We start from the raw sequence: 14,261 nt of genomic DNA, 5'->3' as shown, positions 1-14,261 counted from the left end.
GCTGGTGATTAGCATGAGAACCAGGGCTGGGGAGTCCCTGGGCTCCTACCTGCATTGGGGGGTGAGACCAGCAAAATTAAGGCTTGAGCCTGTAAGTGAAGTGTCTCTGATCTTACAGTTGATCCTCCACACCCAGCCTCCGGAGAACGTTCAGGTGAGAAGGGAAGTGAGTGTTTATTAGGACTGTATCTGTTGGGCTCACTGTTGTCCCTCTAGTTCCCACTGAGTGTTTATATGGAGGTGGTATGAGGGTGGGAACATCAGGGCCTCTGAAGGCATGGATGGAGGATGCAGGTGGTAAAGGGGCGGGGTGAGGGCGGGAGGGAGGAGGCCTGAGAGGTTGAGGTTTGGATGCTGCCTGATGTGGCAGCCCTTTCTCTGCTAGGTGGCAGGAAATTCCAGAAGGCATTTGAGTGCAGGTTTGTGGTCTAGGCTGATCTTCCATTGTTTTGCAATCAGAGCTCTACAGATAACTAGTGGACAGCAAGGACTCTAAGTCGAGATGGCCAAGGTTCACATCCTGATTCTTCTTCCTGGATGTGTGACTTAGGGCAAGTGTGCTAACCTCTCTGTTTCCTCCTCTGTAAAGTGTGGATGACCACCTGCCTCAGTGCTGGAGTGAAGAGCCCAGAAAGCTCTATGTGGAAAGGTTTTAGCACAGAGCTCATGGTGAGAGAGTCTTTGTCTAGTATCAGCCTTGTTATAGCCAGAGTGAACCTTAAGAGCTTCCCTCTTGCTGTACAGGGGAGGAAAAAATAAGGCCCAGAGAGGGGAACCTCTTTCTCTGAGGTCAGAATGACAATGGCAAAGGTGGGACAGGGCCCAGGCAGTGTTCAGTCCCCTTCACTCCTGCCAGCCCGGCTTCCTTGGCTGGACTGCAAATCCTTGGGGAGGAGACTGCCCTCTGCTTGCCTGGTGGGCCCCGTTGGTGCCCTCACAGTGCCAGGCACAGAATGTGTGCTTGAGAAATGCATCGTTAAGTAGTTGCTACTGAGAGCCCCACTGATTGTGGTTTATTCCTCGGGCACATAGGATGGGCCTCCTATTGGAAAGGCTGTCTTTCCATAAGCAGTGTGCCTTCTGCTCAGTAGTTTTTATTTTTAATTAAAGCATGAGAATGTGCTCCATGACTGCCAGGGTTACCTTGGAGATGCAACAACATTCAATTGCATGGACCCAAAGGCAATTTGTTTCTTGAATTTAGCAATATGGGCCCATAAAACTAATCTGCTACCTATGATGTTGGCTATTCTTAATGGATTTAGCATCATTTAATTTTGCCTAAATGTAATCGCACGATGTTAAATCAATTTCAGTTAGCACCTTTAATCAACAGTCGGAAGAGGGTGAGAAAATCAAGCCCCGCCCCACTGTGGTGGATAAAAGCTGGTCCCCAGGATGGTTCTCAGACAAGTCTCTAACTCATGCTTTCTCCACTGCACTCACAGCGCGAGGCCTCAGGGAGGGGAGGGTGCCCATGGGCATGTCTTGGGCAGTCATGGTAGCTGCTGGCAGGCCACTTAAATGTCAGGGAATCCATCTGCAGTGCCATGCCTAGCAATTAAGAATTTCCTGGAAATAGGTCAGATGAGCAAATTGGACGCTTGCCACCTCTGAACTTGTTGCTTGCCAAGCGGTCCCCAGGCACTTAACTCTACCACATATGGCTTTATGTTTAGGGACGGGGGAGACAGGTTGGCTTCAGAGAAAAAGGATCTTGGCCAGGAGAAGTAGCCATGGAAACTCTCCTATGAGTGTGAAACGATGGGGGCTTCTCCACACCCACCCAGCCCAAACCAAGCTGATTGTCCTGCCGGGCTGGGGTTAGGAGCTCTGGGCCAGAGGTCAGGAGGCCTCACTCAGCTTCATCTGAGTAATAAGGGACATTGGATTACAATGTAATTTCTTAAGAACATAAGCACTCTTTGATCAAATACTTTCCAAAAATGCTTCTTAAAATATCTATCTCTTGGTGCTACACGGTGTATTAAACCAGTTCAGCTGTGTTTAACCTGATCCTATCCTCTCCTTCTGTTAAGTAAAGCCAATTAATGTTCTTTGCAACTACTGTTCCATAAACCGTACATTGGAAAAACACTGGCCTTAGTGATTTTGGATTCTATTATTCTGGTGTTCTATTATTTTATAACTGTTTTGGGTAGATGGATTTTAAATATATGTAGGAGGAAAAAAGTTGCCTGGGGCTATGGTGTTAAGGGAGAAATCAAACAGTTATCTGTGTTAATTTTCATTAAGCCCTCATTTAAATCCTGCAAGGCAGCCTCATCAGAAAATGAGTCCCACAAGCAATTGAGGGCCATTAGGAGATGGCACATCATGTTCTGCCCTTTCAGCCTCAGCATGAATAAGCTCTCCAGCAGGCTTGAGGCTGGGCTACCAGCTTTCCCAGGTGGATTCAGATGAGGGAATGAGTAACAGGTGAGAGAATGAATAACAACGATGAGCAGGTTTTCTCATAGTGCCCCGAGTGGGCTGCAAGGATTATCCAAGGAATTTATACGTTTTGGTAAAAGAAGACAAGACCTTGTGGGAAACGTGGCTCTCCAGTGACTCAAATGTCAGGTGATGTGATTGGTATTTGGGTAAATGAGGGTCAAGACTCACACATAGTCCCTAGAGGCAACTGGATAGGCAGGAGATACATTGGGCAGGGCAGTGGTAGAAGCCTTGTGCTGGGGGTGGGGCAGGGGCCTAGTTGAGTAGTTGTACCTCTCTGGGGCTCAGCTCAGCTTTTTACCTGTAGGAAAAGAGGCCTAAACTGGGGGAATTGCCATTTCCTTCCAGCTCTGAGCATGTGTGATGTTATCGGCAGAAGTGTTCCAGATGATCTTCCCAGGTCAAGATGTGGTCCGAGGTTTTGCCACGTATCTTAGCTTTCCACGTTGAGGAACTTTGTCTACATTCTTAAAACACTTGCTGTTTGGGGGGAAAAAAGTTCAGTTTCTGTGATTTTAGCATCACTGAGGCTAAGAAGAAAGCGAGCCTGCTTGAAAGCATAGGACAGTACAGGGTCAGTGCTGGGAGCGACATCGTCCATTGCGTTTCAGCCTGTCTCCTACTCAGCACATCTGAACCACTCACTGGTATCACATACAATTTCAAAAACTCCTCAAGATGATTCTCACTTAAGCTACCCGCCCAGAAGAGCATCATTGATCTGGCCCATCCTGTTACTTTACAGAGCGGGGAACTGACTTCTAAGGGAGGGACATGGCTAGTGCTTTTGAAGGCCCCTCCATCTTAGGAGCCTGGGGTTTGTTTCTGAGCATGCAGCTGGTTAGGTGGGGTGGCTCAAAGGCAATGCCTGTAAGTGAGGAACTCTAAGAGGGAGGAAGAGAATTGCTTTCTGGGCTGTGGGTCAAGCACTGCATGCAGACCTCAGCAGATGCAAACTGTATTTGGTGTAAATATGTTTGTTACTCCAAATGGATTGCGTGGTCATAAGCTCTCGATTCTCATTCTGCTCCCTTCACTGAGGGACTCACCTCTTACCAGTTACTCAGCAGCAGCCTGGCATGGAGGGAGGGGACAAGAAAGATGGAGAATGTTTTGGTTTTTAAAGTCCTGTAATTTGGTCATTAGCAGGTGGAATGATCAGTTTGAGCATTGCTCTCTAATGGGCTCTGTCATCTCCACTTAGCTGTGTGTGTGTGTGTGTGTGTGTGAGACTGCGGGGCTGGCAACAGGGGACGTGCTGGGATTCTGGATTGTTGGGAGGCCTTGGGTTTGGCTTGTTTTCCCTCTGGGCAGGAGGGTGGAAGACATTGGTAGGGGGCAGCTTGTCTCCCACACTCCTCCTGAACCTGTCTCCCCCATCTCCCACAGCCCCAGGATGAACACCTAAGCAACTTCTGCCGACTGTTAGGGGTGGAGCACAGTCAGATGGAGCACTGGTTGTGTCATCGCAAGCTGGTCACCACCTCAGAGACCTATGTCAAGACCATGTCCCTGCAGCAGGTGATCAATGCGCGCAACGCCCTGGCCAAGCACATCTATGCCCAGCTGTTCAGCTGGATTGTGGAGCACATCAACAAGGCCCTGCACACTTCCCTCAAGCAGCACTCCTTCATCGGGGTCCTGGACATCTACGGGTAGGCCTGCTGCCTGTCTCACTCTATCACTATCTCACTTTACAGCCAGCGGGGAGTAGCTTTCTGCGGGCACTTTACAGCCAGCGGGGGCCTTGGAGAGCTTCCTGGTGGTTCTCAACTTAGGGCAGTTTAAAATGTGTGGGGCCATTGTTAGTTGACACAATGATGGGGCCTGAGGCCAGGGAGGCTTAGTGGTCTATAATATAAGGGAACAGTCCCCAAGCAAGAATGGACCTGCCAAAACACCGGGAGTTCCCCAATGAGAAACTCTGTAAGCATCCGTTTTTACACCTGAGAAAGTGAGGCCTGGAGAGGGAAATGACCTGCCCAACGTGATTTTGCAAGTTACTGTGAGAAATGAAACTTAGATTCAAGTTCTGTATCTCAGTCATATTTTATTTCAATCTACCATTTGACCTCATTGACTATAACAGTCAAGGTGGCTATTAATACCATAATTTTGTCCAGTGCTGTGCAGATTTTTGTTTTGTGTGGTCATTCCTGAGGTTTCTCTTCCTTTCAGAATTCCAGCTTGATTGAAAGGACTGTTATAAATTATTTTTGGCAGGGAGAGCCACCGTGGTGTGGTGAAAGGGTACTTGCCTAGCCATCGGGAGACTGTCACCAACCAGCTGAGTGAATCTCCACAGATCACAGGCCCTCTCTGGTCTTTCATTTCTATACCTTCAAATGAGGTTTGAGCCACAGTCTCCCTGAGTTTCTTTCTAGGTCCTTGTTTGAAGTTAACACGAACTGGGTTGCAACCTACCTTGCACTTCTTTTCTGACCAATGTCCTGTCCTCTTTAAGCTAACAATAGACTAAATTCTCCTGGATCTTTAAATTATAGAAGTCATGGAGTCTTAAAATAGAAATTCACATCCATAGAAGTGAAGCGTCATAAGAACAGTGACACTCTGGTGCGAACAACTGCTTAGCAGGCTGGAACTCAGCCGGTGCTCATCTTGTGATGAGGTTGGAGTAAAGGCCAGTCCCCTGTAGAAGCAGCCACTTCCCCATGCAGAGACAGGCTCTCCTAATTACATTTCTGATGCTGTTGCTTGTCCCTGGGTTTCACATTGAACTATGTTGCATGCTATGAAGAAAGAAGGCAATCTTTGTGATTTCTACCATCACAAAGGCCTCAGGAACATGCTAAAGAGTTGTCTCATGCATGAGTTAAGTAACATAAGAGGCATCAGAAGAAATTGTGGAAGGGTCTATTTGAGGGTTTTGATGCTTTGAGCTGTACAAGTTTCAAGGCTAGAGAGGACACGCTTGCACAGTCGGGAAAGCTTTATGTGGGAGCTAAGATTTGAACTGGATCATTTAAACAGGGGTAGAATATGGAAAGTGAGGGAGGCACCTTTGGAAACAGGAGTGCAACCAAGGTGTGAAGAAGGAGCAGAGTGTGAAGGCAAACCTCCTTGCTAATAAGGAGCACACACTGGAGAATCACCGAGAGCGGGAGGTGAGAAGAGGCATCCTCCCCAGGCCTTCAGCTGCATGACCCCGGGCAGGCCCCTTCTCCTCTGGTCCATCGAGTGCCTGCCTTGTGCTAAGCCCTTGTAGTTGCTCTTTGGAGAGCATAGAACAGTGTGTTCTCTGGGAATTTCCAGCCTCATCATCAATCATTAATTCTGTGTTGTTCTCTCTACTTTGAGTATTTTCAGGTAATTGGATATCCCAAAATACCTTTCGGTATTACCGTCCAAGTAAGAGCTGGGGAAACCCAAGCTGCAGCGTCTGACCCAATTCCCTTAATCCACTTGTAGAAGGATCTAATTTTACTGAGGTTTTGATTTAGGAAGATTAACATGCAGACTCATCAATAGCATGTAAAAATTTTATGATTTCAGTACTACTACTACATAAAATATCATGCCTCAGTTCTGTTGTATTTATATATCATCTTAATAATGCCTTGAATTTAAGTAGTCTGCTTCCTCCCTGCCCTGCGATCTTCCGTTGGGTTTTTTGCTGTTCTTAGAAGGCCTCCGTGAGCTGGGCTCCTGGGGCTGCTGAGTCCGCAGATGTCAGCCTGGCTTGTGCAAGCTGGGATTTTGTGTTTATATTTGCCACTTAATTTTTGTAATTGTTTGTTTTCTCTAACATCCTGTGACTGCCCATAGGGGAGAAATAGATCCCAAGGATGGCTTGTCTGGTTTGAAAACAATAGTTTTCCATGGATGGGGTGGCAACCTGGAGGACTTGGTCTCCTATTCCTAGTGCCAACTCCTCACCTGTGTCTCCACCTCAGAGTGGCCTCCAGGCTCCTTTGAGACTGTCTGACAGCTCTTCCATGAGGGCAGGGTCCCGACACAGGGCCATCAGCATAAGGCCATTCTTGGGAATTTTCCTACCCTTTGTGCTGTCTTCCGGGCATGCTATGTTGTTTTTTTCTTAATCTTTATTCTTTCTCAGAAGCCAGTTCGCTTTTTTTGGTTATAAAGTTGTCATATTTTAAAAGTGACTACTTCTTGAGAGAAATAAGTCCCCATGCAGGGTTACTCCTCTGTAGCTCAATGCAGTGCTGAGTTCACACTCTCTCAGAGTTAAGGATAACAAGTTAGATACAAGGGAATTCAGAGTGAACAAGCTAGCTGTGTGCCTGGGCCATTGGTTGCCAAGAAAGCACTTAACATACATGTCCTAAATGTGGAAGTGCATGCTACTCAACGGTCTGATTCACCAAGAAATTGTACAAATGTGGACTGGCCCAGGCTCTCTTTTGGGTAAGAGGGTATGTAATGAACTCTTAGAGAACTCTTAGAAGATTAAAATCAACAATTTAACAGAAGAGCAGGTGGCTTGAGTCTGGAGGTACTTTCTAATCTATCAGATCAGTGACATCATTTCTTAATCTGGGAGAAAACAACGCAGAACCCTGGGTGGAGAATTGGGATAGCGTGTGTGAGCTGTTTACTGTCATCTGCCCCTTTCCACTTACAGTGTCTTATCTGCCTTATTTCCCTTGGACTTCACATACCTTCCAGAAACCCAACAAACCTGCCTTTTTGTTTTTTAATGTGGTCATTTCTTGGTTGCCTGGAAGTGGGCATCACACTCAGCCCCACTTCTCGCCCTTTCTACTCACCTCCTTCCCAGTTCAAACTCATTCCAGTCGTTAGGCTTTATTCCATTCGTGACTATGAGAAGTGATTCTAAGGACCTTTTCATCCTCTGTGGCATCAGAAAACCCAAGCATTGTTTATTTTTTGAGTTTTCTCTTCATATCCCTGACCATCAAACCTTAGAGGAAAAGACCATCTGTCCATTGTCTCACTCCTTCTTAGCAGGAGTGTGGGGATGCCTGAGTACCCATGGAGGATGCCCTGGGGCTGACCTGATGTCTTTGATTTTCTCACTTCTCCTTGTCTCTTTTGAGCAAGAGTGGCAAAAGTGGAGTCCAGAGAGAACAGAAAGAATACTGGGATGAGTTTCTGAATACAGCCAGCCACATCCATGAAGTGGAAAGGAACAAGGCATTGCCTCCCTCTCAGGTTGGAAGTGTGCAAAGCTAGGAAATGAGAGTGGAACTGCCCTTCTTTCCCTTGACCCCACCAGTGGCCACTGATTTCTTTCACTGGGATAACTGTCCCTGGATGAGATGCAGTGCCTTTCTAGGGCGTTACTGGCCTGCCAGTGAAGCTCATTCGTGAACTGAAGTAATTCTGTACCAAACATGAGCCATTCCACTTTTTCCCATAAATGTGTTACATGTTACTACAGAATTAGCAGCCAGAGTGAATACACACACATTTCTCTCTAAGCCAGCAGTACACACGCCAGCATCGTACACACACATTTCTCCCCATTGCTGTGTTCTGACTCGTACTTAACTTGTAGAGGAGAAAAGGCTGTGGGCTCCTAAACAAATTAGCATGGGCCACAGCTGCTTCCACCATGACTATGGTGAGTCCTCTGCTCAGAGGCCCTTCCCTGAGGCTTTTCTGAATGGTTCCAGACACCCAGTGTGTGGTGGAAGCTTCCCTACATCTGTCTCCTCTGTCCCACCCAGCTCCAAAAAAAGTGCAAAGCAAGCAGTACCCAGAGCAATGTAGCCACCCCAAGCTGAGCTCCTCACCTTAACCAAGGGTCTGTGAAGTTGCCTTCAGGGCATTTTTGACCAGGCAGGGCATAGAAATTAATAGGGGATATCCTGGCAGCTTTTGGCTTGGATTCCCTTTCCGGGTTGCATTAACCTGCATTTGCCTCTCTAGGCCTGATTAATTGCAGTGTCCAATCCTTTATACCTCTCTTCCCCTTGAGTCTCTAATCCTTTATTCCTATCCTCTCCTTCAGGCAACAAGAAATAAATGGCTTCAATTTGGGAAAAATACACATTTGCTTGTCTTTGATTCCAGCCTTCAAGATGCCAAGGTAGCAGAGGGCGTTGGCTATGGCCAGCCCATTCTTGCTGAGGACAGTTGGCCTGGGAGCAACACAGGCTGTAGCAGATTCATGTGTTCTGCTAAGGAACAGCTGGGGAGAGAATGGGGGTAGAAGGTGGGGAAGTTTTGGCCCCAGGAAGCGGGACATAGGATTTCCTGGGATTTTATATCCTCCTCAGTCCTCTGTTACTTTCTTGTGGTACTTCCTAATAATAAATTAGCATCCAACTCTAATCAGTGCTCTTTAATGGTATATTTACAAATGCTTTTAAGGCCGGGCGTGGTGGCTTATGACTATAATCCCAGCACTGTGTTGTTAATGGTGGAGGGTGTCCAGGTTCTTGGCGTCTTGAACAAAGAATTAGACAAAACGCACAAAGCAAGGAAGGAATGAAGGGATTTATTGAAAATGAAAGCACACTCCACAGTGTGGGAGTGGGCAGAACGAGTTTTACATATTCATTTACAAGTTGTTACGTATTCTGGATATTAATCTTTTATCAGAAATATGATTTGCAAATATTTCCTCCCATTCTGTAGGTTGACTACAATGATATATTTTAGTAAACTTCTTAGACCCACTGTTCACCTTTCTTTGGTGGGGAAAAAAAAATATTCTTTTGCTTTAGTTTGCTTGGTCTCGCTCTCCAAAATAAACTTATAAATAACCTCAACCTCAAAGCTGCAATAGTTATTTGGAGGCTACCCATCTCCTCTTTAGCCAGTATCAAAAGGTTTCACAGAAAATGGAGGGGGAGAAATCAGTGATTGCATTAACCCTTCAGCCTGTGGCAGTGGCCCAGCCCTGGACAGCCCTCTTCAGGGAGGACGTGCATGGCTGGCCACAGTGTTCTCAAACCTTGCAGATCATCGGAAGCTGTTGGTTTCACCCTGGAGTCTCCTAGCCTCTTAAGAAAGCCTCATAGCTCAAGAGGGCTCTAAAGCCAGGCTCAACCTTCCCGAATTGTTCTGAGGTGGCCCTTTGGAGTGTGCCTGTAGCCTGACACTGCTCTGTGCTTCCAAGGCTCAGATGAAGTTCCATTTTCTCTCTGTCCATGCCAGTACTCCCACACTATTGTGGCAGGCCAGGTCTCACTAGCGTAGGCCTCTGTAGCAACTGTTTCAGCACTGACTGAGTGGGTAAGTTAAATATTAAAAGCTGAAAAAGCCAGTGCCCACATACAAAGGCTGGAATGTAACAAGAGCCCACTAAGAGTCTTGCCTAGGCCCTTCCTGGGCCTTAAAGCATGACAAAATAAGGAAGGAATTCTTAACAGGACCTGTTTAAGATTAAACAAGTTTTATTGTGGGATCTGAAGAAACTCCGCAGGTCTCTAGAAACAAGTTTATTGAGGGGTCTGAAGGAACTCCTCAAACCTCTGATTTAGCAGGAGACAAGATAAGGGTAATCACCCCAGCACCTAGACCTATTTAGATTAAGTAAATTTACTGAGGCTCCAGAGGAAAGTCTTAGAGACTCAGATCTTAGTTATAGATTAGAAGAATCTAATCTTCCATCTGGGCTGGAAGGGCCCCAATTCAAGGCAGTGACTGGCAGACACAGTGCTCCTCCTGCTTGGTCCGGAGTGCATAGGAGTGGCCTTCTTCATCCCAGCATATACTTGACATCTTTGATCTTGTTTTTTCAACCTAGAATTATTTCTCCCACGTGGGCATGGCCAAAGACCATGCTTTAATGTGGTTTGTCTCCAAGCAGTTGACTCCTTCAATCTCTAAATGATTTCCCACTCCTCCATGTTTTATACCTTGATGGGGGAGGTGAGCACCAGGGAAGGAGAAGTCTGATACATTCCAGGCACCGGCCCAGCCCCTTTGGGTGTCTCATGCCTCTATTTGTGGTGGTCCCTCTGCACAGGTGCTATCTCCCCACCACCACCACTACCTTTATGTCTGGATGAATGTACACTTACATGTAGATATATAGCTTAGAAGATATATACGCTCTGGAAAACTTTGTAATTTTGAGTTGGGCTGGCAATAATTTCCAGGCCTTACCCTTATAACTGGTTGCAGAAAATAAGCACTCTGTTCCTCCCCAGCTCATCTGCATCTTGTTACTGGGCCACAAGAATAAGCCCGACCTTCAGTCTGGTTTGGGAACACTATGGCTTCATTGTCTTTTAAAAACCGACCACACATACAATTTCTATTCCTTGGGGAGTCTCTCATGTACTAGTTTCCTATCATCAGCCCAGTAGCTCTTCTGGGCAGGGAGTGTGACTTGCTCATCTTTGCAGCCTTCACAGTTTGGGACAGTTGGTTGTTAGGTTGGGAGAGGATCGCCATATAGTGGGTGTTTTCCTGTCCTGCATTAGAGTTTCAGGCCTGAAGATGAGCTGGGAATTGGAGCATTTGGCAAATTGAGTGGATTTAGGTACTCGAGAGGAATAACTGCCCTTTGCCTTGGGGTGTGAACAGTGCCTGGGATTGTGTTCTCTCTAAAAAACTAGTCCTGAGTGGGGGCATCTAGGCACAGAGAAGCACCTGAGCAGAATGCAGGCCCCGCCATTCCAAGATGCAACCAGCATCCCGAGGTTGTTCAGTAAAGAGATCAGAAGGGTTGGCCTCTCTGACAGACCCAGGGTGGCCTTGTGAGATTTAATAGGCTTCAAGATGGAAAGGGACCTTGAAAGGAGATCTGGATCATTTCTCTGACCCCGATGCATGATGACCCTGCTTTTAAAGGCTTCTCCAGGGAGAATTTCCCCACATTATATTTTCTGTGTGACTTCTAATAATTATTCCCTAGAAGCTGTCCTCTGTATCTAACCTGTAGCCCGTATCTTTTCAGTCTACCAAAGGCAGAATGCTGGAGAGTGAGCTTTGTAAGCTGGAAAGACCAGGCTGAGCTAGGAGATTTCAGTTCCTTTGACCTGTGCCAGGGGAACATCGAGTTTCCCAATCTTCAAAGCATCTCATTGCCTCTCTGTTCTCTCTCCAGGTCATGGAGTGAGAGGTTCAAGGAGGTTGATCATTAACTTAGTGACTAATTGACTTTTTATTGCAGTTTCACTTTCCAGTAGACACTACCTTATTTATAGAGGCATGTGTGGCCCTTATTACGCTCTGAAGTTAAGGTAGAATGAGGAGGACATTCTATACTTTTCGACGATGAAAATAGAAATTGAAACGGCGTGATCATTGTGCCATTGAGAGACCAGATGCCACGTTTCAGCATCGAGTCTTATTCTACGTTTTGACCTTACTCCGGCCCAAGGATTCTGGTTTAAATATTCTCAACATTGATTTTACAAGAGAAATTCAATTCTCTCGAGTATATAAATTTCTTTGCGACACTTTAATGTTGTGAACTATAAATTGATTCATTGTGTTTATTTTAAAAAGTATTCTCTGTTGATGGGAAGAATTACTACAAATATAATTCCATTGTAAAGGAAAAGTTACCCGATCTTCCTGACCGTGGCTTTCTGAGGTCTGTCATTTTAGATGTTTCCCCGAGCGGCCCGAGCCCCTCATTCATTTCTGGGCCTCCGGCATTACAGTAATTATGCTAGATGGCAGAGGAATTGTTACCAGATAATACCTTAGAAATAGGAAAATTACAAGCTAATTTCAGGCCATCTCAAATTAATGAGAATGTTCTTTGTGGAGTGCTACCAATGTAAACCATTAGAAAATGACGAGTGGGAGATATTTAAATCCTCTGTGAAGCTTAGCACAGCTCTGCCAGCACACCCAATTGCTATTATCTGGCCAATTGCTGGGGTGGCTCTTTTATCTCCCACCTAGGTTTTATTAATTGAATTTCCTCTGGGGTTTCGCTGTCATCAGCAGCCTCTCTCAGGGTGGAGGATCAGGGAAGGCAGTAAGGTTCTAAGGGACATAGTTCAGTCTTTAAGACTGTCATCTGGGCTGGAAGGGCCCCAATTCAAGGCAGTGACTAGCAGATACAGTGCTCCTCCTGCTTGGTCTGGAGTGCATAGGGGTGGCCTCCTTCATCCCAGCATATACTTGACATCTTTGATCTTGTTTTTTCAACCTAGAATTATTTCTCGCACGTGGGCATGGCCAAAGACCATGCTTTAATGTGGTTTGTCTCCAAGCAGTTGACTCCTTTAATCTCTAAATGATTTCCTACTCCTCCATGTTTTATACCTTGATGGGGGAGGTGAGCACCAGGGAAGGAGAAGTCTGATACATTCCGGGCACCGGCCCGGCCCCTCTGGGTGTCTGATGCCTCTATCTGTGGTGGTCCCTCTGCACAGGTGCTATCTCCCCACCACCACCACCCTCAGCCCCCACCAGGGCCAGCTGCAACATTTCTCTGTGGGATGGTACTGAGGGAGTACGCTCATACTGAGGGAGCTTGCATGACACTTTGTGTGACACTGAGAAAATTTAGTTGTCTGTACTGAAGAATAGAAAGGGTAGAGACATGAGTGGGCTGAATGGAGCCTGTGTCCATTGCTGTTACCTCGTTGGTATTACTACTGGCCCTTTCCCATTCACCATGAGCTCAAATACCTCCTTCTAGGACATCATCCTCCATATTCACAGCCCTTCCACCTCATCTGTTTTTCCTTTTTCATGAAACTTTTCCTCCTCTCTGAATTAAGACTGTGGTCTCAGAAATCAGACTGTCTGGGTTCACACACTGCCTCTCTGCCTACCGACTCTCTGGCCTTGGATGGCACAGCTTACTCAGTCTCCCTGCCCATCAGTTTCTTCAGCCACAGAATGGGGTTAATAATAGACCCTAACTCTTGGCTGCTGGGGACATTGCTGAGAACTCGTGAAGCACTTGGGCTTAGTGTTCTGCGGGCTCTCATTAGCAGGGCCACTGCCGCCCACTTGGTGCATTGGGCAGTGTAGAATGAGAAGAGGTGTGTGTGTGTGAATGAGAAGTGTGTTTGTGTGTGTGTATGAATGAGGAGTGTGTGTGAATGAGAAGAAGTGGCAAATGTCTATCTCTTCTGCATAGGCTTCTGCCCTTCTCACCCCTCAGCCTGATGCTGCTGTGGAGCACCTAAGGTGAGCCGCATGCATTTGTAGCTAAAGCTGCCAACGTGTGTATAATGTTGCCAGCATGGTGAGTGTGACCGCATCCGTCCTGTTGCCTGGGTCTTATCTGCACATCCAGTTGATCATTTGAGGCCCTCTCATCCCCATCTTCCTTCATGTCCAGAACCTTTCTATTCAATGGCCACCAGCAGCATGCGTCAGGCCCTGACTGGATCCTTCTGACTTCTTACTGCAGTAAGAACTACCTCGCTCACTTTCCTGCCTCCAGGCTTGCACACCCTCCCTGGGCTCACAGTTGTTCTCCTGCCCGTCTCTAAGATGCACATCAGGTTGTCAGTTCTTAATTTGACATCCTTCAGAATCTCTCTGCTGCCACCTGGTAAATTCCAGACCCCTTCGTGTAGCCGGCATGGCCTGCAGGGAGGACCCCTGCCTCCGCCCACTATGCTGTGCATCATGACCCCCATCCTCCCCTCTACTGGTTCCACCTTTCCCTGCCCAAAGATTGGGCCGTATTGCGAACATTGGAGTTAAGCAATGAATGATCGTGTTGATATTCTAAAATACAAAGTGCTCAAGTAAGTCCATTTTTAAAGTTAAAATCCAACAAAATTGACCAAGCATCAGACAGTTCACGATGTACAGTGACTAGTACAGTCAGAAAGAAAAATATTGAGCTGTAGTAATGATAAAAAAATTCAAATTCAGACTTTTTATGTTCCAAGGAACCAAAGACTTTAAAAAGTTAATGT

At 46.5% G+C, this 14,261-nt stretch overlaps 1 protein-coding gene across 4 annotated transcripts in view; it reads left to right on the top strand.

The window, feature by feature from the left end:
* MYO5B (myosin VB) overlaps positions 1–14,261 on the top strand; it is a 380,074-nt gene that overhangs the window by 219,511 nt on the left and 146,302 nt on the right. For all 4 annotated transcript variants that reach the window (XM_017951725.3, XM_017951726.3, XM_009192713.4 and 1 more), the window contains exon 10: positions 3,847–4,112. In XM_017951725.3, coding sequence (XP_017807214.2) covers positions 3,847–4,112 — 266 coding nt within the window. The remainder of the gene's footprint in view (positions 1–3,846; positions 4,113–14,261) is intronic.

The sequence above is a fragment of the Papio anubis genome, chromosome 19 (genome assembly GCF_008728515.1).
Source record: "Papio anubis isolate 15944 chromosome 19, Panubis1.0, whole genome shotgun sequence".
NCBI lineage: Eukaryota > Metazoa > Chordata > Mammalia > Primates > Cercopithecidae > Papio > Papio anubis.
The sequence above is the reverse complement of the archived record's forward strand: the minus strand, read 5'-3'. Positions and strand labels throughout refer to the sequence as shown.